Source organism: Pongo pygmaeus, chromosome 6, assembly GCF_028885625.2.
Source record: "Pongo pygmaeus isolate AG05252 chromosome 6, NHGRI_mPonPyg2-v2.0_pri, whole genome shotgun sequence".
In the NCBI taxonomy this organism is placed as follows: Eukaryota; Metazoa; Chordata; class Mammalia; order Primates; family Hominidae; genus Pongo; species Pongo pygmaeus.
Window position 1 is genome coordinate 63,739,137 of NC_072379.2, and position 22,787 is coordinate 63,761,923.

The following is a 22,787-nucleotide window of genomic DNA, read 5'->3' on the forward strand; positions in this document are numbered from 1 at the left end:
GGTTGCATGCAGGGAAACTAGTGTCTCATGAAAAGAAGAAAGCAACATTTGAAGAACTGTTGAAGATATAGAGGATTTTGCTGGTAATAGACTGTAAATTCCAGAGGACACAATGGAAGTATATCCTCCTTCCAGAATTAGGATGGGATGGGAGATGGGAGCAAAACAGAAGATGTGCAAAGAGTTATGATGACTAGTGTGTGAGATGAGTGTCATCTAGGTGTCTGTAGCTTCTTGTGGTGCTGGATATAAACAGAGATGAAGGGAATAATGACTTTAGTCCTGGTGGACCTAAGGCAGACAGTGGTGGTGAGACTGTGAAAGTTTCAGGGTAGGGAGGCATGTCATAGACTCCCTTTTGAGTTCTGCAGGAGACAGAGAAGTTTGGGGAGGAACAATTTTATTCTGAGCTTGCATGCGTGCTAAACAGGTGAGTGTCCATGTGAGCTCAGCTATACAATGAGGGCTCCCATTTGATCTCTATCAAGTGGAAGATAAGAGACCCAGGGCTGACTGGTGTTACTAATATACAATATACACACAGAAAAATGTACAAATTATGAAATGTTTAGCTTGGCAAATTTTCACCAAATGTGTACACTTGAGTAACCAGCACCTAGATCAAGAAACAGACTGTTATCAGAACCAACAAGATAGGCCCCTCAAGAGCAGCCACTATCCCAACTTCTAACACAAATGGATTCGTTTTATCTGTTCTTGAAATTTACATAAATGTAATTATATAGTATGTACTCTGTTTTCCTGCATTCTTTTATCCAACACTGTAACACAGATATAGTTTATTCATTCAAAGTTATATTTTGTTGTATAGAATTTCAGATATTGTACAGTATACTGTAATTTATTTGTTCAACTATTGATGGACATTTGGTTTGTTTCTAGTTTTTGACTATTAAAAAAAACCTGCTGTAGCCAAGCATGTGGTACACTCCTGTAGTCTCAGCTACTTGAGAGGCTGAGGTGGGAGGATTCCTTGAGCCCAGGAATTTGAGGCTACAGTGAGCTGTGATAGCGCCATTACACTCTAGCCTGGGTAACAGAGTGAGACTCTGTCTCTAAAAACAAAACAAAAACAAAAGCCTGTTGCTCAGATGAACATTTTCTGAACACAGCTTTCAGAGAACATATGTCCTCATTTCTGTTAAGTATTAACATGGGTAGAATTTCTGGGTTCGTAGAGTATATGTATATATCCTGAAGTTTAGAGGATATTGCTAAAGGGTTTTCCAAGATATTGTACCAATTTGCATTCACATTAGCTGTGTCTGAATATTGATTGCTCCATATCTTTTTCAACACTTGGTGTGATCTTTCATTTTAGCTACACATGCGTGCGTGTGTGTGTGTGTGTGTGAGTGTGTGTGTTTGTATGGTGTATTTCACTGTGGGTTTTAACTGACATTTCCCTGATGACTAACAGAGTTGAGCACGTTTCATGTGCTAAGTTTCCATTTGAATAAGTGATGGTCTTGATTTCCTATAGGATTGTCTACCTTTTTCTTAATAATTTATGAGTTCCTTATATATTCTGGATATGAGACTTTTGTCATGTATATGAATTGCAGATATCATCTGCCACTCTATGGCTTTGCCTTTTCATTCTCCTAGTGGTATCTTTTGGTGAGTAGAAATTCTTATTTTCAAGGAAGTCCAGTTTATCCTTTTTCCCTCCTTGTGATTAGTGCTTTTGTGCCTCTTGTTTAAGAAACCTTTGCCTAGCCTAAGATTATGAAAGTATTCTCTTGCGTTTTCTTCTAAAAGCCTTATGGTTTACTGTTCACAATTAGATCTATGGTCCAACTGAAACTGGTTTTTTTTTTTTTTTTTTTTGCATACAGCATGATCTCTAGGGTCATGGTTCTTTTTGTCCTCCCCATGTAGCTATCCAAATAACCTAGCCCCATTTATTATAAAGATCATCCTTTCCTCACTGAATTTCAGTATCATTTTTGTCATAAATCAGGTGACCATATATGTGTGGGTCTGTTTCTGGCCACTCTATTCTGTTCCTTTAGTTGTTTTGTATCCTTCTGACAGTGCCACCACTGGCTTAATTACTATAGTTTTTGGTAAGTTTTATACTAAGCTTTGCTGTTGGAAGTCCAGGTCCCACAGTTCTGTTGTTCTTCAAGACAGCCCTTGACTGTTCTTGGTTCCTTGTATATTCCTCTTGATTTCTTTTAATTTTTAAAAAATTAACCTTAATTTTAACTGGAGAGTTATTTTGAATTTTTGTAAAAATTTTACTTCCCCAGTTCTATGTAACTTGATGTAGTGTGGTTCCATTTGTGATAACTTTCTGTCCTAGTTTATTAAACAATGGAATTCATACAAAAGAAAACTTTTGTGCATTTATATTGGCTTTGCTTTACAAATATACATAACAACATAAAAAAGGTAGATACAGGCAGACAGAAAATAAGAGTAAGACAAAGAGAATCGGTTATGAAACTCACTGTATTCATAATATAAAAACAAACAAGTTACTCCAAAGGAGAGATTTTCCTAGTACTGAAAACTTAAGATGTGAATTTTCTAGACTCTGTTGGCTTTTAAGGAGGATAAATGTGATCTAGCAGTGCTTTGGTAACATTTTGGACATAATTTCAAAGCCCAGTTTCTCCAAACAGACAGTTCTATAAAATCAATAATACAGTACATATATGTGGTTTTCTATTAGTCTGACTTGATTCAAGGAGAAATATTTTTTATTTTAAAAATAAAATGCATATTACCCAAGTAATCTTTTATGAGTGAATGAATGAATGAATGACCAAAAAATGTTTTAGTCATGTTTTTTATGAGAATTAGACAGCAGGAACCTTAGAATGTATTCTTTGACAAGAACCTGTGTTGTTCATTAAGGCATATCTGGATACTTTCGTAGACAGCTGAGCAGAGTTTATAAGAATTAGTAATAATAATAATAATATTGCATAGTTATAATAGTTTGTTGCCAGGAATGGAAATAACTGCTTTTATTTGCATTTTAAAATGTACTCCTCACAATAACTCCTTGCAAATAGGTACTATCATTATCCCTATTTTGCAGATTAAAAAAAAGTAAGGCAAATATATCTTGCCCAAGTAAGTAATAGAATCAGAATTCATTTCTGGCTACTCTACCTGAGTTTCCACTACATTATAATGCTCATGAAAATTAAGTAGCCGAATGAAGGATTTGTGACTGAATTTGGAAGTTAGGAAATTCAGATAGAGCTCAAGTTTTCCATCAGGAAATAGTTTCCAAGTCTACTCCCATACAAATGCATAGGTAAAGAAAAATACGTTGTATTTTGACAAACATTTTGCTTGAGATAAAACTGTTCTGCATTTCTTTTAGCTTATTTCTTTGAATTTATACTTAAGTAAATCCCAATCTTCTGAATAACTGTTGTCAAATATGGTCATTTTGAATATTGTCACTTTTACTTTTTAAAAAATGAATATTACACTTTCAAGAAACCAAATGGCTTGCCTAGTTACTGTTGTAAAGAACTGAAATACAAGCAAATTAAATTACTTTAATGCTTTCTATAAAGTCAATTTTGGATGTGTGTCTTCTTATATTTTCACAGTTTTTGAAATATTTTCTGCCTTCTTTTAAGATAAATGATCTTTTTGAAATTATTTTATTGAAACTGGGGAAAAATGTCCAATATGTTTTGCAGCTGGCATTCCTGAAAACTAAATGAAAATTGCAGAGCCAATTTCATCATGTTGTGATATTTATACTTTTGTCAAAATTCTTGCATTTTAAGGCTTGTTTGTGCACATTGGTTTTGAAATGAATTTAGTAATTTATGTTTGAAACTCATTTCACAAATATGAAGTAAAAACTTTATAGGATTATCTCTGTTCATAGTAATCTGACTAAATAAAATATGTTCAAAATGTTAACATTTTTCTATGTTAATTTTCAGGTTGAAGGTTTAGAACAGATGTGGAAAAATGTTTACTTCAGAGAAAGGGGTTGTGGAGGAATGGTTGTCAGAGTTTAAGGTAATATTTACTGTTCTACTGTAGTAATTATATTCCAAGGAAGTTTTGTCTGGGGTTTAAATTCCAGTGATTTTTGTATTTTATGTGACTGAAAGGCTAAATATCTGTGGAAGAAGTATTTTCTATCAAATCTCAATAAAGAGTTATTTACACATAGTAATCTTTTCTAGGAAATTGATTCCTTTTTTCTCCCAAGTGGTTCAAAGAGTTTATTCATTTGTTTATTTTCTTTCTTTCATGGCAATACCACAAAGTAGTTAAAGTCTCTGAATGTTGATGTCATTCTCCAACGACCATCAGTGATTCATTGTCAAAATGTTTCTTCTAGTTTGGAGGGCAGTGGAACTGGGGTGACCAACAATGAGGAGAGGATGGGAAGATATTTGCTCAACTTTATACCAGTGAATCTTTCTCTAGTTGGCTAACCCAGTGGCTATATAAGGGGTGTATAACCTTTGATTAGTTAATGAAGAAAATAAAACTTATATTTTCTTGTCTCATGAGCTTTTCTCTAGGATAGCTAAAATAGTATTTCTTTAATCAGCTAATTACTTTTCTCTGTCCTTATGTGACACATAATTATGTGCACTTGCATGATCATGAACCACAGGAATGAAGAGTTTGGGCTGCAACTATCAGTTTGATTTTGTCCAGCCCAATCAGCCCAAGACCTATAAGGACAAAGTTACAGTCTGACAAAGTCAGGCTTATTGGCTTGTTGCATTGAGAGAGATTGCCCAACAGACACCATGGGACCATCTCACCAAACCAAAGAAAAGATAAAATTATAGTAATTTGGAGGAAGGGTAGAGTTTAGGTGAAATTTAAGTGAAACGGTATTCTGGTAGACTCAAAACAAAGCAGGGCTGTTTATAATGGGGTGAACATCTGGTCTGGCCTTCAAAGTAGACCCAGGATCTTGTTGTCTTGAAAACTACAAAGTTAACATAGATTTGAAATGTTATGTTCAGAAACTCCATATTTATATCTCTGCACCTGGATTGAAAATCAAGGCTGCTTCTCTATGTCAAAGTGACTTAGATGCTCTAGGCAAGAGTGGGATGTTTTGTTCTTACTGATACATGTTCAACAACAAACTTTTTTATAATCTGTGATTTTAGATAACAAGTCATCTTAGTAAGTAAGAACTTAGTAGTCACTCAAAGGAGATTGTTATGTCATTTTTCAGTTGCAGTGTGTATTTAGGAAAAGCACCATTTCCTGTTAATTTTAACAGCCGGCCTTATCTGTCTCTTTTATCTAATCCTGGTGAATAGCTGGGCAGACTTTTACTTTCTCAGCTTTTATAGCCGTGAATTGAGCATCCTTCTATGGATTCCCCAAGTCATCATAAAGCGACATTAGAATGTTACAGAAGTGCTTTCTACATATTTTAATAACTTGTGGCCAGATGTGGTGGCTCATGCCTATAATCCCAGCACTTTGAGAGGCGGAGATGGAAGGATTGCTTCAGGCCAGGAGTTTAAGACCAGCCTAGGCAACATAGCAAGACCCCCTCTCTCCAAAAAAAATAAAATAAAATAAATTAGCTGGGCATGTTGGTGCATGCCTGTAGCCCCAGCTACTTGGGAGGCTGAGTTGGGAGGATCACTTGAGCCCAGGAATTCAAAGATGCAGTGAGCTATGATGGCACCACTGCTGTCCAGTCTGGTGACAGAGTGAGACTTTTGTCTCTAAAAGAAAAAAAAAAAAAAAACAAGAAACTTTGATTAAATCGTGTATGTGTGTGTGTGTGTGTGTGTGTGTGTGTGTTTCCTGCTTGTGTTATCTTTGTGTTTAAAATAGTCTGTTATCACGGCTTTTTTTTTTGGCAGATTGATGGAAATTGTCAAGTTTAACAGTTGAATGCTATTTCTTCTAGGGCATTCTTATGTTTAATGGTGAAGTAAAATATGCAAAAGCAAATATCGCTAGCTATCCATTCTTTAAGATGGGAGTTGTGGAAAGAGAGCATGTTAAAGGGTGGGTTTTAGGGGTAAGATCAGCTAGTAAGGTAAATAATGGAAAACCGTGACTGATCTCCTTCCCTTTCCATCTGTTCGTTTATTCCCTTCCCCTCCTGGTTTGGATATATAGACACCTAGGAAGTGCGGTACGGAGGAGTGAGGGGCAGAGCAGCGGTTAATGGCAGTAGTGTCTGAGGAAGTAGGTGGTTGGGGTGAAGGGCTGCAGAGGTGGCGTGTAGAAGAATAGCCAGAGTAGTTACATTGGTAGATTGGTTACATTGAGCAAATAAGTTGATTGAACAAATAAGTAAATATTTTGAGGATAATGGGAGTTAGATTTCTATCTGTCTGAAAAAGGAGTTACAATCATGGAACAGTGAAAGCCAAGAAAGAACTCTAAGGTGTTGTATTGGAATCATTATGAACTCATGGGTTCTAAGTATGCATATGATATATATGTGTGTGTGTGTCTGTACATATATGCATACATATATCTCCTAGCTTTGTTCACTGGGAGGACCTAGAAACAGTGGCACCCCGGTCGCAGTGAGTACACTAAGCACCCAGATCTTGTTTTCCAAATACCGTCTTCCACTACAAGAAACCAGAGTATGAATAAATAGGAAATATTATTTAAGTGATATTTTATCAATATAACATATTATGTGGGTAGCAATATTTTATTAACATTTTAAATAAATTTAATGCAAACATAGGGAAACTTTTCCTTTAGGAGGAGAGAGTGAAATCATGGCCTGCAGGAAATAAAATGTAGTTTAAGTAGTTTCTCCTGCCCAACCCCAAGATTAACTTTACCCAATTTTGAATCAATTTGATATTCAAATGTTTTAAATTATCTTCAAATCTGTATTATAGCCAGTTCAAGGAAGGATATTTCCCATTCCTTGGCTAATTTGGTAGGCATTCCTGATAATTATTTGGAGTGTTATTCTAAATTGGGTTAATGTGTGTTGAATTCAGCTCTATGTTTGACAAAGAGAAGAAGGTTATCAGGCAAAATCAGCAGCATACCAGAGGTAATAGAATATAGAAAAGTTCTTGGGAATGTGTCTGCTAAGTACTTTTAAAATTAGAGTAACATATCTTTTGAAATCTCTGGTGTTAAATTACATATTTTTGTTAAAATATTTAAGAAAGGTTTTGGTTACATACATATTTCTAGAAAAGCTTCTGCTTGGTTGTTTTATTTAATAACCATGATGCTAATAAGGCCAAGTAATCATGATTGAGTAAGTGAGCTGAAAGAAACCCTTTGACTTAATTCTAATTCTCCCCAAGCTGGTTTTATGATGTTGGGCATAACCTCTCCAGGTCTCATATTTTCATCAGAAAAGTTAAAGTACTGTAAGTGGTTTATGAAGATGATTTTTAGCTCTACACTGTTCCACAGTCAGTCTGAACTCCTAACCTCACCCAACATCTCTCAGATGTGTAGAGATGAAATTTTTGAAATTGAAAATTTGGTAAAATTATTCATTGTCTGCTCTAGCTATGGACTCTTCATTAGTATTTTCTTTTTTTAAAATTTGAGACAGGGTCTCACACTGTCACCCACGCTGTAGTGCAGTGACACAGTCTTGGCTCACTGCAACCTCCATCTCCTGGGTTCAAGTGATTCTCATGCCTCAGCCTTCTGAGTAGCTGGAATTACAGATGTACACCACCATGCCCAGCTAATTTTTGTATTTTTATTAGAGCTGAGGTCTTGCCATGTTAGCGAGGCTGGTCTCGAACTCCTGGCCTCAAGTTACCCGCTTGCCTTGGCCTCCCAAAAGTGTTGGGATTATAGGCGTGAGCCACCGTGCTTGTCCTATTTTCTTTATGTACCAACTAAATGATTAGTCTAGGACTTCATTATTTTAAGATTTCATGAATAGTTCAAGCTCTGTCTTTTCAAAGATTTATTTATAAAATATTATCTTTCAGATTGTGTTATTTTTGTTACTGCTGTGTGGTAGATTTATCTAGCAGATTTCCGGACTCCTAATTTTTTAAAATTTTCTGATAGTTGCTGAATCTCAATATGTGACTCAAAATCAAATCTTACGTGTGATGTTGTTGAACAGGATTGTTTTAATTACTGGTTCTTCACCCATCTGTCCATCTTCATTAATTCTCTGCTACTCAACCCATATCACCTCCTTACATTTTTGAAAAACCATCTGTCAAATGATACTTTAGTATGAGGCATCTGTCTTCAAATTTTTTTTTTTTGAGACAGAGTCTTGTTCTGTCCCCCAGGCCGGAGTGCAGTGGCACGATCTCAGCTCACTGCAACCTCTGCCTCCCGAGTTCAAGCGATTCTCCTGCCTCAGCCTCCCGAGTAGCTGGGACTACAGGCGTGTGGCACCACACATCTGGCTAATTTTTGTATTTTTAGTAAAGACAGGGTTTCACCATGTTGGCCAGGCTGGTCTTTAACTCCTGACCTTGTGATCCACCTGCCTCAGGCTCCCAAAGTGCTGGGATTACAGGCGTGAGCCATTGCACCTGGTGTCAAATTTTGCCAAGAATAATATACCAACATAATTTTCCGTTAGGTGCTTTTCAACTCCAGTTATGCCTTCTGAAATGTGAGAAAGCTAAGCTGGTATTTAAGAAGGTCAGTACCTTTGAACTAGTACAGTGCAAGAAAATTTAAATGTTTTTGCTATAATAGTATTTAAATTCATTTGGCTCTTTTAGGTCTTGTTTTTTAAAGCACCATTCATGAACACAACATTTTCTCCCTCTCTACAGACAAAATTAACTTTTCCCACATTCATTAAATAAAATGATGACAGAATTGTGAATAAAAGGTATTATTACTGCACTAATTTTTAAGATACCCTTCCTTTCATTTATCAGTGGTAGCCTGGGTCCATTGTATTTTCCAGAGCTTGTCTTTTCAGAAAAACAGCTGTCTTTTTGCCTTTGGGTGTTTCACAGAAAATATTTTACCTTGTGACGGTCAGCTAGTATATAAGCTGAACATTGTAATTCATGTTTGTAATGAATGATCTAGTTTTAGCCTAGATCATATATATATATAAAACAGTAATCTTTCTATTCACTAATATTTTTTTAAAGATTTATATTTTGGTTAATTTATTCTTCAATTTTATAGTTAGACATATATATTAGACATGTATACATAGTTACATATGTTAGACATCAATGAGTTTTAATTATATATAATGCATTTTATACATAATTTAGATTTATTTTTATTCAGAGGATTAGGAATCTGCTGTTTATTTGACTGTTATTCACTTTTATATAAATTCCCCCAGTATTAGGTTACTCCTGATCAAATGACGGAAATGGAATGTTGCCTGGAGATCTTTTGTGTCATGCTTTTGAAATATTGAAGAATGCCTTAATCTCTTCTTTGTGTAAGCAGTTGCAGTAAAACCTTTTTCTCCCCCCTCTGGAGAATTGTGAAAGGTTTCCAAATAGTCCACATTTGCTTACCCTTCTGGTAAATAAAACTCTGTTATTAAACTTAAAAAAAATTCTATTCACTTATATATCCCAAGGTGAAATATGACCCACTTTTAAAGAACCTACCAAAGTATAAGCAATGGCAATTTTTATTTCTTATTTTGTTTATCTATAATATGTTCCCTCAGCAAAGATTTGCGTATGAGAGCCTGTGGTGAGTGCTGTGGTTGGAGAGATGATAAGACAGTTCTTGCCCTCAAGGAGTTCACAGTAAAGTGAAAATGAATCAAATGTCTTTATTGTAAAAATTTATGCTGTTTAATTTATGCACATATCCACCTATACACTAATCATACGCATATTAAATTTTGAAATACTAGGATATGAGACATATAAGGAATAATGTATATTTTAGAGTGAGTTAGGAATATCCTGAGACATGGTATCTACTGCAGGATTGGCAATGATTGACTGAAGGAAGTAATTTGGGTGAGATAGAATAATGACTTAGGAAACAGATATCACTGAGGAGGGGGTGTGCTCCAGAAGGAAAGGTTTTTATCATTATGATAATGACATGTTTTTGTTCAGATTTCCCTACTCTTTTATTCAAAATCATCTGACTTAGTACTGGAGTTTTATCTCTTCCCATTCCTCTCTGGTCATGGTGTTCGTTCTGAATAGGTGGTGCTGGCAAGCTGTGACTAGTTGTCTGTATTTTAAATGGCATTAGGAAAATTCGTTTGTTGGTAGTGCGGATATCTTTTTCTCTAGCTCTGAAAAGTCTAAATTTTCCCTTCATTTGGTAAAGTAGAACAGCCTTCTCATGCTTAACAGTCAGAGTATGTAACTCCGGAGTTCATTTGACCCTGTCTCATTCTGTTGCCCAGGCTGGAGTGTAATGCCACAATCATGGCTCGCTGCAGCGTTGACCTCCCAGGCTCAAGCCATCCTCCCACCTTAGCTTCTCGAGTAGCCAAGACTACAGGCATATGCCACCATGCCCAGCTAATTTTGTTTGTTTTTTGTAGAGACGAGGTCTCACTATATTGCCCAGGCTGGTCTTGAACTCCTGGGGTCAAGCAATCCTCCTGCTTCAGCCTCCCAAAGTGCTAGGATTACAGGCATGAGACACTGCGCCTGGCCTATATTCTGATCTCTAATCCCAAACTATGATCAAAGATGAAGTGCTGATGTTAGTTTATGTCCTTGTTGATAAGAGGATAAAGTATATTTTTTGTTTTATTTTGAATTTTTATTGAGATATAATTAATATAAGATAAAATTTACTAATTTAAGGTAAACATGTTTACCTTGCCTTGGTTTTTGATATATTCACAGTGTTGTACAACCAATGCCAGCATCTATTTCCAGCACATTTCCATCACTCCAAAAAGAAACTTCATACCTGTTAGTCACTCCTAATCTTCTTCTCCCGTCTGCAGTCCTGGCAACAACTAATTTACTTTCTGCATCTATGGATTTGCCTATTCTGGACGTTTCATAAAAGTAAAATGTATTTTTTTAAATTTGTTTAGACATTACCAGAAACATCTTTACCAAATTATGCCACAAATTTGAAAGACAAGAGTTCTTTAGTTTCATCTCTCTATAAAGTTATCCAGGAGCCACAAAGTGAGGTAAGTACTTTTATAGTTTATTGTGCTAGTAATATTGACTTGATTGATTTTTAATTTTTTATTGTGAAATAGATATAAAGGGGTAAGAAAATGTATATGTTTAAAGAACAATACTGAAATGAACTGTAGTGTACCACTCCCCAAGCCAAGAAATATAATTTATTACCATATTCCAGAAGCCATCTCTGAACATTTTCTCTCTTTTTCTCTCTCGCTAGAGGTAGCTTTGAAAAGTCTATGTCACTGCATTTCATTTTATTCATTCAGCAAGTATTTGAGTGCCCATTAGGAGCCATCGGCTATACTAGGCAGTAGAGAATCAAATTGAGTAACACATGGTTTTTATCCTGAAAGAGGAAAATGGGAGAAAATAAGTAAACACATGGTTTCAAGGCAATCCTTAATCCAGTCTACGGATAAGCACAAGTTTTCCAGGTGGCAAGGTAAAAGAATATTCCATGCAGTGGGGATAGTATACGGAGGCTCAGAAAATGCAAGGCATTTAAAGAATGGCAAATAGTTTAGCCTGGCTAGTGCCTTTCCCAGTCTTTCCTCTTGCCCCACTACCACTCTTTCTTTTTTCAGATGGCTAATTTAGATTTTTTTTTTTTGAGACAGGGTCTCATTTTGTTGCTCAGGCTGGAGTGCAGTGGTGTGATCATGGCTCACTGCAGTCTTGACCTCCCAGGTTCAAGCGATCCTCCCACCTCAGCACCCCCAATAGCTGGTACTTCAGTCATACACCATCACACCTGGCCAATTTTTGTATTTTTGGTAGAGATGGGATTTCACCATGTTGCCCAGGCTGGTCCCGAACTCCTGGGCTCAAGCGATCCATCCACCTCAACCTCCCAAAGTGCTGGGATTACAGGCATGAGCCACTGTGCCTCCCTAGCTGCCCATTTAGTTTGAAGGTAATAAAATAATCTATACTCCAGATTCTGCTGCTTGTAAATCCTACCATTCATAGTAGAAATAGAAAAAAAATTGGAAATAGGATGAAAAGTAAAAAGGTATGGCATTTGGAAAAAGATGAATAGGCTAACGCAGTAGTTAACAAGAGAGGGTAAGGCTGTGATAGGAGCTGAAGCTAAAAAGCTAGGTTTAGGACGTAACCATGGTGGGCCTCAAATTCCATCTTAAGCAGTCTAGACTTTTTTTGCACTGAGGGGTTAGGAAGGTGGCTATGTGGAGGATAGACTGGCAAATGAAAAGATGGGGAACGTAAGAAGACTAGGAAGCTATGACAATAGCCTAGGAGGGAGCTGTTGAGAACCTAAACTTGGGCAGTGTCAGGAGGAGTGGAAAGAGGTATGGTAGAAGAGAGGGATCTGAAGTACATAATTCCTTTTGTACTTGAGTTTGATTGATAGCATGATGGACTCTAACAGCAGATTCAGTGGTAAAGTAACATATCCTGGAGTCCAGTCCAATATGGATCTATGTATCTCTGGGATGAAACTACCAAAATTGAGGGAGGCTCTTCTTTTGAGTAGTTAATCTGTTTTGGAGGGGGTGTAGAATATCCCACTCCTACTGGTTATACTATAATGCATATCATGAATTTTAGGTGCTGAAGGGATTAGGGAGTATATTGACAAGCCGAAAAACTTTAACTGGAATAACTGAATTGAAGAATCATATTTGTCTTGTCTCTTCCTTCTCCCCAAAGCTTCTTAACTTGTATAGAATGCACAGGTAGGCTGTTTTCTTGAAGGATTTTACTTTTTAAATATTGAGTGGAAGCTGTTTTAAGGTTTTCCATGTTTGGTTTAGAATTATTTCACCAAATAGGGTAAGTATAGCCATATGCTTTATGTTTTTTAACAAATTAAATCTTGTTGATCATTTATTATTTATTATTCTGAGAAGCTTAAAATTATTCCTCTCATGAAGTATGTTTTAACTAGGCTACTTTGGAAAGTGTTTGTAGGATAAATTTATCATTGGCTAGATTAGTTTATAGCATTCCTTTTATTCAGATAACTCTAGTGAATATAGCTCTAATGGTTCAGAGCAGTGTTTCTCAAACTACCAGTGATGATGAACCAGTTTTTAAAAAAAATTATAATCTGTCACAGACAAATATGTGTATCTAAAATACGTGACTAACATGCAACTCACACCATGTGTGAGGCACCACACAAATTTGATATTCCCTAACTGATGTATACTCTGATAAATCTGCTAATCACTCACTTGGATGTTGTAACAATATTAAGTTGCTATAAAAGTTTCTAAATATTTCCTCTCAATTTCTATATTTATATTGTTGGAGATTGATAACAGTTTGTGGATGATCCTCAGGACCACACTTTCCGAAGCATTGGTTCTGGTCTTGCATGTTAGTTTCGTGCTTTTATTCTGGTTCATGTGGTGAAGACAGTGTGTATTCTGTATTCTTAAAAAAACCACTCACTCTTAGGATGTGGAGAAATAGGAACACTTTTACACTGTTGGTGGGACTGTAAACTAGTTCAACCATTGTGGAAGTCAGTGTGGCGATTCCTCAGGGATCTAGAACTAGAAATACCACTTGACCCAGCCATCCCATTACTGGGTATATACCCAAAGGACTATAAATCATGCTGCTATAAAGACACATGCACACGTATGTTTATTGCGGCACTATTCACAATAGCAAAGACTTGGAACCAACCCAAATGTCCAACAATGATAGACTGGATTAAGAAAATGTGGCACATATATACCATGGAATACTATGCAGCCATAAAAAATGATGAGTTCATGTCCTTTGTAGGGACATGGATGAAATTGGAAATCATCATTCTCAGTAAACTATCGCAAGGACAAAAAACCAAACACCGCGTGTTCTCACTCATAGATGGGAATTGAACAATGAGAACACATGGACACAGGAAGGGGAACATCACACTCTGGGGACTGTTGTGGGGTGGGGGGAGCGGGGAGGGATAGCATTAGCAGATATACCTAATGCTAAATGGCGAGTTGATGGGTGCAGCACACAAGCATGGCACATGTATACATATGTAACTAACCTGCACATTGTGCACATGTACCCTAAAACTTAAAGTATAATAATAATATAAAAAAAAAACCACTCGCTCTTTCAGATATATTTGGAAGTGCTTCTAAAATATAGCAGTGTAATCTACTTTAACATTGTAACCTCTCTTTTGCTGTTTAGAATATTTTGTGTCTTAATTTGAAAATATTCCTAACAAGTTGATATTATTGTTTTCCAGAATTTTTGAAATTTGAGATATGTTTCTGGTATTATTTGAAGTTCAACAAATTTGGCATTTAAACTTCACTAATAGTACTTTTTCATTATTCAGTTTTATTCGTTTAATAAATATTTATTAAACACATTTAATATGTCAGGAACCACTTAGGAATTATGAGAACAAAATAGACTAAATTCTTGATCTTGTAGATTAAAACTTGTTTTCTAGTTAGTGAGATAGACATTAAACAAATAGCTAAACATAATACTATGTCAGTTAGTGATAAAGCTATAAGGATAAATAAAATGAAGTAAGGGAAATATGTGTTGGGACTGAGGAAGTTGGCGATTGAATCAAGATCCAAACGAATTAGGAGTTGGGGTGGAATCAGGGGCAAGAGCCTTCCAGGAGAGGGAACTGTGGGTGGAAAGGCCCTGCGATATGTGATGTGTTCAAGAAACTTATAAAGAGGCAGTTTATATGGGTACAGTGCAGTTTGCTTAAATGGCGCTTTTAGTTGACTATGACTTTGAGACAGGCCTATGAGTAGAGGTTAATACTACTTAAGTCTGTTATGAAATCAGCTGTTTTTTGAAAGACCTACATAAAGTCTCCTTGGAGTTCTAGGAGTCGGGAGTCCAGAGAGTGGAGAGGTCCGGTACCAGTAGCTGCTGGTTCCTGAATAGTAGTGTTCTCCAACTTTTCCGTATCCTTTTCTTACCCAATGTTCCTGAGTAACTGTTCAATACAAAAAATTTTGCAAGATTTTCCTTCTAAATTTACCAAAACTTGACTCTTTTCCTGCTTAGTCATTAAAGAACATTTTCCTTACTTAGTCACTAAAGAGCATTTTTGAGTCATATGCCTGTTACCACTAGAAATCTCTCTTAGGATACAGAGAGATTGTTACTTATGAATGGATTGTTGTAAAAACCCATTTGCAGCTTGGTTGTTTTAGAACTCAAAATATATTTTACAATGGAAAGATGACACATGGTGACTAGGTTCTCATTAAACCCATAAAAGCCCGTTTAACACATATAAATATACTTGAGGTACAGTCTCTCTTAATAGTACTGTAAAACCTAACCACCATAAATAATATGGTTTCCATGAAAAAAAAAAAAAAACATTAAAAAATGTAACCCAGACACCAGGAACACAGCAGGTTCTAATGCTCCTTTGCTTGCTTCAAATATACTCAAATTAGATATGTCAGACACTGTCCATATTTCCCACACTGTATATCATTTTATTCTTCCTGACATTTTTCAGGTATGTTAGTAAAGAAGTCAAAATACCTGGCTCCAGGTCTGACCCTTGTGAGTCATGTGATTTTGGTCATAGTGGATAGCCTCTTTGTCTTAGTTTCCTTCTGTGGAAAGTGTGGATAATGATATTTTACCCTCCAGTGTTGTGGGAATTTAATGGGTTTATGTATGTGTAAGTACTTTGTAATCTGTGACACACTATGCAGATATTGATATTTATCTGTACTAATTTCAAATGCATAATTTCATCTAATCTTGTTGCAATATATTTCTACCTCCCCTTTGAATCTGTCTTGTTATACTTTCGTATGGCAAAAACTCTAAATTTTGGATTTTAAATGGGTTATAAAGTCGTTTGAGTACGTTTTGATTAAAATTATATGTTCATACAAACTGTCTTGAATAAAATTTCAAATAAGATTTCATAATTTTGCAAAGTTTGTTAGACTATCTCAATTGATTTAGCTTTCTGAGGGATTTAGAGATGAGGGATGTTATGCCACAATTCAAGATTATTGATGTGGGTCCACAAAGAAAATTTTAAAAACTCCACCCTGAAAGCTAAATATCCCTAACCAGTCATTCTTTCTTCCAGCCACCTCTATCCCCATTCCAAATTCCTATGCTAAAAACTTTTCTTGCTATCTCTGAATGGGATGACTTTGCTTCCTGCCCCTCTGTTTTTCTGTTATCTTTCCATGGCCACAGCGGACATCTGTTGCCCTCTAAAGACCATTTCAAGAGTGGAAAAAGTATTCCTTGTGGAAGATTAACTGTCAGAAGTTAGATAATTTTTCAATAGGAAAGACTAGTTTGACTTAGTCAGTGTTTATTGAAGTATAACTTTTGTTATACCTTTTATAAACAATACTGACTTTAATTATATTCAGTTTACATATTTCACTTACTTGAAATCAAAACATCCACTGTAAATTAGTTTCTGTTCATTACCATTATTGGTTGTAGGAAATCTGTTTAGTATATTTAAATTTGTTGCCTTAGTGAGGTATAGTTCATTGGATATATATAATAAATAACCTGATAATTTGCTTGAAAAATCAGTACCTTGTAAACAGTACCTTGTGAATCTCTTAACATATTTGATTATGACTTGTGTGCAATCATTGTATATGCTTTAAGAGAATACTTACCTATAAGAGGGTCTTACCTTGCCTATCTGATTTTTTAAAGCCCATTATAAAGATACAGTCAGCTCTATTAACTGTATAATGTTGAGAGTGTGGTGGGAGAGAAAAAGGTTATAGATGACTCCAAATTATGTTTAAAATAAAATTACAGCAATATTTAGATTATCCAGGACCAATTAGTCATGGTTACAATAGGGGTCTAGATCCAGGGGGGTCTGTAGTTATTTAGCCCCCCTACCCACCAATCATTGCTGTCAGATGCTGCCAAATTATAAACTCAGGAGGAGGGAGATAGGACAGTAACTACCCAGGATTCCCATTCAATTTCTTCTACCCCATAGTCAATCCTTTATATATTGGCATGTGTTTTACCAGGAAGAAAGGATATTTTAGGAAGAAACTCCCTACAACTTAGCTATTTTAAGAATTTAAAAAGATATGATTTTTGCCAATCTGAGAAAACCTTTTATACTTCATATAGTAGTTCCATTCAAATACAGTCCAGTTCTTGAATTAACATTTTGTCTTTCTTCCAGTTGCTAGAACCTGTCTGTCACCAGCTCTTTGAATTCTATCGCAGTGGAGAGGAGCAGTTGCTTCAATTTACGCTGCAATTTCTCCCAGAACTAATTTGGTGCTACCTTGCAGTCTCAGCCAGCAGAAATGTGCATAGTAGTGGATGCATTGAAGCTCTTCTTCTAGGGGTTTACAATTTGGTTTGTATTTAATGGAGTTAACAAAATCTTTTTTGACAAAATCAAATATATAACCTGTGCAACTGCTTTTCATTTTAATAAAGCTAGTGTTTGTTTTTTCATACATCAAATGACTCATAGCCCATTCTTCCAAATATAACTTCTGGGGGTTGGGAGACATACAAGTATACATGTAATTATGTAACTATACCTTTATGGATTGATTGAAGGTTGAAAATCAGACCATTTCATTTCTTTTATAGAGATATCTGAAAATATCAGTGTTGCATTTTAAATTTTGTAAACTTAAAGTCCATTGTCTATAAATGATCTGTTTCTAACCTTCACAGAAAGTTTGGGAGAAAAGATTTACTCTAATATTCACCAATCATAGGTCCATAAAATCTAGACTGTCTCCAGAGTGTACAACATTGTTTTAACATACAGCTTGCATTACTAATAGAGTTTGTATATTAATTCATATGGTATTCTAGATACTTAAGTTTTGTACCTTTCAAAATAGAAAAGAAATGTAAGGTCATTTTCTTCACATATTTCATATTTAAATGATTACTTCACTTAGCAAATATAACTTGTTACATGAGGAAGATCAAGGATTATTAAGACACTGTATCTGTATCTCAGCCATCCTGAAAATTATGTTACATATGTTTTTTAAGTGGAAGGATGTGCAGTTTAACTACCGGTGTTGATGAATAATAATGGATTATCATGGTTTAAGATTTTAACTTAAAATTCCTTTCCATTCAGGTCTTTTTCAAAAAAATGTTTTAGACTATTTAAATTTAGTTTGTAAATTTATGTGTAAGAAAGTATGTATTTTAATATATTTTCTTTCACTTCTATAGGAAATAGTTGACAAACAGGGACATACCAAAGTATTGAGTTTTACGATTCCATCTTTATCCAAACCATCTGTATACCATGAAGTAAGTGACATTTTATCATAGTAAGTTTATTGACCCTAAGCTTTGATATTGCCACAAGTTATAATCTAGTTATTTAGGAAAAAAATTGATCAATTTATTAGTACCTGCAAAAGTATAAACACCCACAAAGTATTTACTATTTCCAAATTGAGATAAGAAATCAAAATAATTGAACATCAAACTAAAATGTGCTAATAAGAGATCTATTGAAAGTATTCTTTTTGAAATATTTTTCATTCTTCCTGATGGATAGCTACTTGTGTGTGTTGGCCAGGGGGTGGGGGTGGGGGTGGGCAATTGTGTATTTCCATGGTAGAATTTGTGAAATTAAACTAATTTTTATTTCTCATTTGTGGCTTGTTTTAAAATTAGTTATTAAATCTTTGAGCAGAAAATTTGGTAGGCAGCCTAAATATGTTTAAGATATATGATGTTCTTCATGGTAGCTATTTTAGTGGTATATATATATTCTAAATATCACCTTTTCAGCAGAATAGCTTTTTTTTTTTCTTTATTCAAATGTCTTTTCTCTAGCCTTCCAGCATTGGGTCCATGGCTCTGACCGAGAGTGCACTATCCCAGCATGGTTTGTCAAAAGTGGTATACAGTGGACCTCATCCTCAAAGGGAGATGCTGACAGCACAGAATAGGTATACGGTGGGGATAAAAATTCTTATCTTACTCCAGTAATTTTTTTAAGAAAATTATTTCAGTAGACTTATAAATAATGTTTAATGAGTTGTGTGTGACAATTTATTTGAATATTGAGTCATTTTATACAAGAGAAAAACAGATCTAGATTTGTCACTGTGCTTTGCTTCAGGTGTCAGCTGGAACACTGAATTTTAAAGACAGGTTTCATATGGCTGTTACTTGGAAAGTCTTTTTTTCCTTGTAGTTTTTCATTATTGGTGTGCTTATACTGTGCAGGTCTGTTCTGTAACATTATATCTCTCCCCAAGGAGTGCCCTCTCCCATATTATAGTTGACTTCTTAGAATTCTAAAGATTTGTTAATATTCTTTTTGTTTGTCTTTAGGTTTGAAGTGTTGACATTCCTTTTGTTGTGTTACAATGCTGCCTTAACCTATATGCCCAGTGTTTCTCTTCAGTCACTGTGTCAAATTTGTTCAAGGTAAAGTAAAATTCAAGTGCTTCTGATATTGAAATATATGAATCTGTGATTACTAGTCTGGTACATACGTAAGTTATTTTTGTTTTGTGTAATCATTTATTTAAAACATTAAATAAGTTAATGTAAAACTCAGCCTACCCAACACATGGAAAGTTCCCTATAATTGATAGTCACAAAAAACATGATAAAGGGCCGAATGCAATAGCTCATGTCTGTAATTTCAGCACTTTGAGAACCTGAGGTGGGAGTATTGCGTGAACCCAGGAGTTCAAGACCAGCCTGGGCAACATAGCAAGACCCCTGTCTCTATAAACAATTTTAAAAAACCAGCTGGGCATGGTGGTGCACGCCTGTAGTCCCAGCTACCTGGGAGGCTGAGGTGGGAGGATCACTTGAGCCCAGGAGGTTGAGGGTACAGTGAGCTATGATTGCACCACTGCACTCCAGTCTGGGCGACAGAGCAAGATCCTGTCTCAAAAACAAAGAACACAAACAAAAACAACAAAAACAAGAACATGATGAAGAATGTAAAGCTGAATAACATTTAAATTGACTATTTAATCAGAAAAGGATTATAGTATATAGCTAAATGATAGAGCTGTTATGACCTTTCAAGTTTTGGCACGTGGTTGTCTTTTTGTTTGCATTTATTTGTTTATTTTTACTGTGCTGTAATTTGGAACTAAGAAATAGGTAAGAGATACTGGTTCTTAAACTTTTCTTGTTAAAAATAAATTGAGCCAAGGGGTTATAAAATAAATTATATCCTTGAGTGTAGTATATTCACATTTAAAAAATCCTGATTTAAAAGAGTAGTTAATGATAATATATATGGTATGATTTCCTAACTGGTTGAATATGACCAGAATATTAACAATGATTATCTCTAGTTGGTGGAATTGTGGTTTAATTTTCTCCTTTGTGATTTTTTTGTGATTTTCTAAATTTTTGGTAATGTGAATGTTACTTTTTTTAAAAAAAGGAGAAACAAACAAAAATGACAGATTATTCCCCTCGATAATTCAAGTAAATAAGAGATATTATAGAACTAAGGAACTTGTGGAATAATTTCTATTTGAGGAATTTATTTAGAAAATGCAACTTATCCTGAGTGTATTAGTCCATTTTCATACTGCTATGAAGAAATATCCGAGACTGGGTAATTTATAAAGGAAAAGATGTTTAGTGGACTCACGGTTCCACATGGCTGGGGAGCCTCACAATCATGGTGGAAAGTAAAGGAGGAACAAAGGCACGTCTTACATGGCAGCAGGCAAGAGAGCATATGCAGGAGAACTCCCCTTTATAAAATCATCAGATCACATGAGACTTATTCACTATCGTGAGAACAGCATGGGAAAACCCACCCCCATGATTCAATTACCCCCCGATTGGGTTCCTCCCATGACATGTAGAGATTATGGGAACTACAGGTCAAGATGAGATTTGAGTAGGGACACAGCCAAACCATATCACAGAGGGCAGGATCATTGAGCAATACTTAGAAATGAAATGAAAACAAAATAAATAAAAAATCAGACTTGATACTGAATAGGATAGAAAGCCATGCAGAATCAGCAGAGGAAGAGAATTCACAAGACAAAGGGCTTGGTCGAGAAGATAGAGACGTGAAGTCTTTCAGGTGTTTTCCAAATTAGAGCATAATTACATTTCCTAACCTTAAAAGATGGTACCAATGGTTCATCTCTCCCACTTACCAAGTCATTCTAAGATGTTTTTTGCTTTAAGTTGTTTAAAGGCGGAAATGTCCAGACTTTTGAATTTCACAGATCTGTAAAATCTCAAAAAAGGTGGAACAGCTGGGTTATTTACATAAGTGTTGCCAACTTTTTATTTTGCCAAGTCATTATATTATAAATATCTACCATCAACATTATTTAACAAAAGGGAGACTATTTTAATATCAAAAAGGTGGGAGCGTGGAAGGGAAGGAAAATAATTTATAAATTAAAAATGGGATAAGTTTAGCTTTCCTTGCTTTTCATTTCACTATGGTCTAGTGAAAACTCTGTTATCGATTAAAATGGGCATAAGGGGACCAACATTCAGAAATACTGGTTTAAGGAGTAACAATGCAGCAATTTTCACCTCTAGAACTTAGAACACACTGCAAAGTCCAGGTCCTACTTTGAAGCAGTATATTAGATGGTAGGATCCAGGAATGCCTATATATGTATATATTTGTATTTTTATGTATTATATATAAATGTATTTTTTGAAGATCCATAGATGTTCTAATACAATGCCCAACCACTCTTGACGTTTCCCTGAAACTACTGATGGAAAAGTTAGAAAAGAACATGTGTCACTGATTTTTGTCCTATCTAACTCTAATGTAGCACATTCTAATATAATTACTTTTACATTATGAGTAGAAAATTGCTAATATACCAATTTTACCTGACCAGGGAACTGAATAATTCTTCAACAGAGAACACAAGTAAAAACTGGCTTTAAAAACAAAGAGAAACAGATTATTTTAAAACTAGCCATAGGATTTTGGCCAAGGAAGTTTTGGTAGAAATAGATCAATTTATGCCACAAGAGAAATTAGTTTTATATAAATGTCCACCAGCTGTAAAAAAAAAAAAAACAAGGGTGGGGGAAAAGATCTAAGTAATGTAAAAGACTTAAGCTATCTAAATAATGCTAACTCTTAACTACAATGCATTATATTAGAGGAACTCTATCAAATTTATCATTCCTGTCATTTTTAGTTGTTTATGTTTTTAAATTTTCATTTTAGATTTCCTATTAACTGTATTCTCAATGATAAAATCCAGTTATTTATTTCTCTTACCTACTGGCTTTCTTAGTCATTTATCAGATATTCTAATTAGGAGGTTTTGTACATTTCTAAGATGAATAGAAAAGAATTAGAAAACACTTTTGTTAATCATGTTAAGCCTAGTTCATATCTATGGAAAGAAAATTGGTTACAGAACTGTGGTGATAAGTAAGTTAGAAATGGTTATACCAGTTAAAGTACAAGAGCTTCTTAATGATCTTAGCACTAACGCAGGTTTTCCTGAAGATGAAAGTGATCCTACTGTTACATGGGCCATCTAATCCTGTTTGCCATGTGATAGTTGTTTTAGATTGCTGCTCAATTTGGTTGATGATTATACCAAAATGATTGACTGGGTCATCTAGGAGAAAGGATACATAAATACAACCAGAAAAAATTCATGGGGTATATGAACTAGATTCAGTGACAAATGTGTTACAGTCTTTTTTTAATCTTCTGATTTTAATTAGTGATGAAAATAATTAAAACAATCTTGA

General features: G+C 35.1%; 1 protein-coding gene across 4 annotated transcripts in view; it reads left to right on the top strand.

Moving 5' to 3' along the window:
* The window catches only part of HYCC1 (hyccin PI4KA lipid kinase complex subunit 1), a 131,869-nt gene that overhangs the window by 80,746 nt on the left and 28,336 nt on the right, over positions 1 to 22,787 (top strand). For 3 of the 4 annotated variants that reach the window (XM_063668417.1, XM_054494863.2, XM_054494864.2), the window contains exons 2-7: positions 3,945 to 4,023; positions 10,973 to 11,074; positions 17,239 to 17,418; positions 18,267 to 18,347; positions 18,882 to 18,997; positions 19,386 to 19,481. In XM_063668417.1, coding sequence (XP_063524487.1) covers positions 3,973 to 4,023; positions 10,973 to 11,074; positions 17,239 to 17,418; positions 18,267 to 18,347; positions 18,882 to 18,997; positions 19,386 to 19,481 — 626 coding nt within the window. In that variant the 5' untranslated portion in view covers positions 3,945 to 3,972. The remainder of the gene's footprint in view (positions 1 to 3,944; positions 4,024 to 10,972; positions 11,075 to 17,238; positions 17,419 to 18,266; positions 18,348 to 18,881; positions 18,998 to 19,385; positions 19,482 to 22,787) is intronic. The other variant, XM_054494865.2, reaches the window with a different exon arrangement.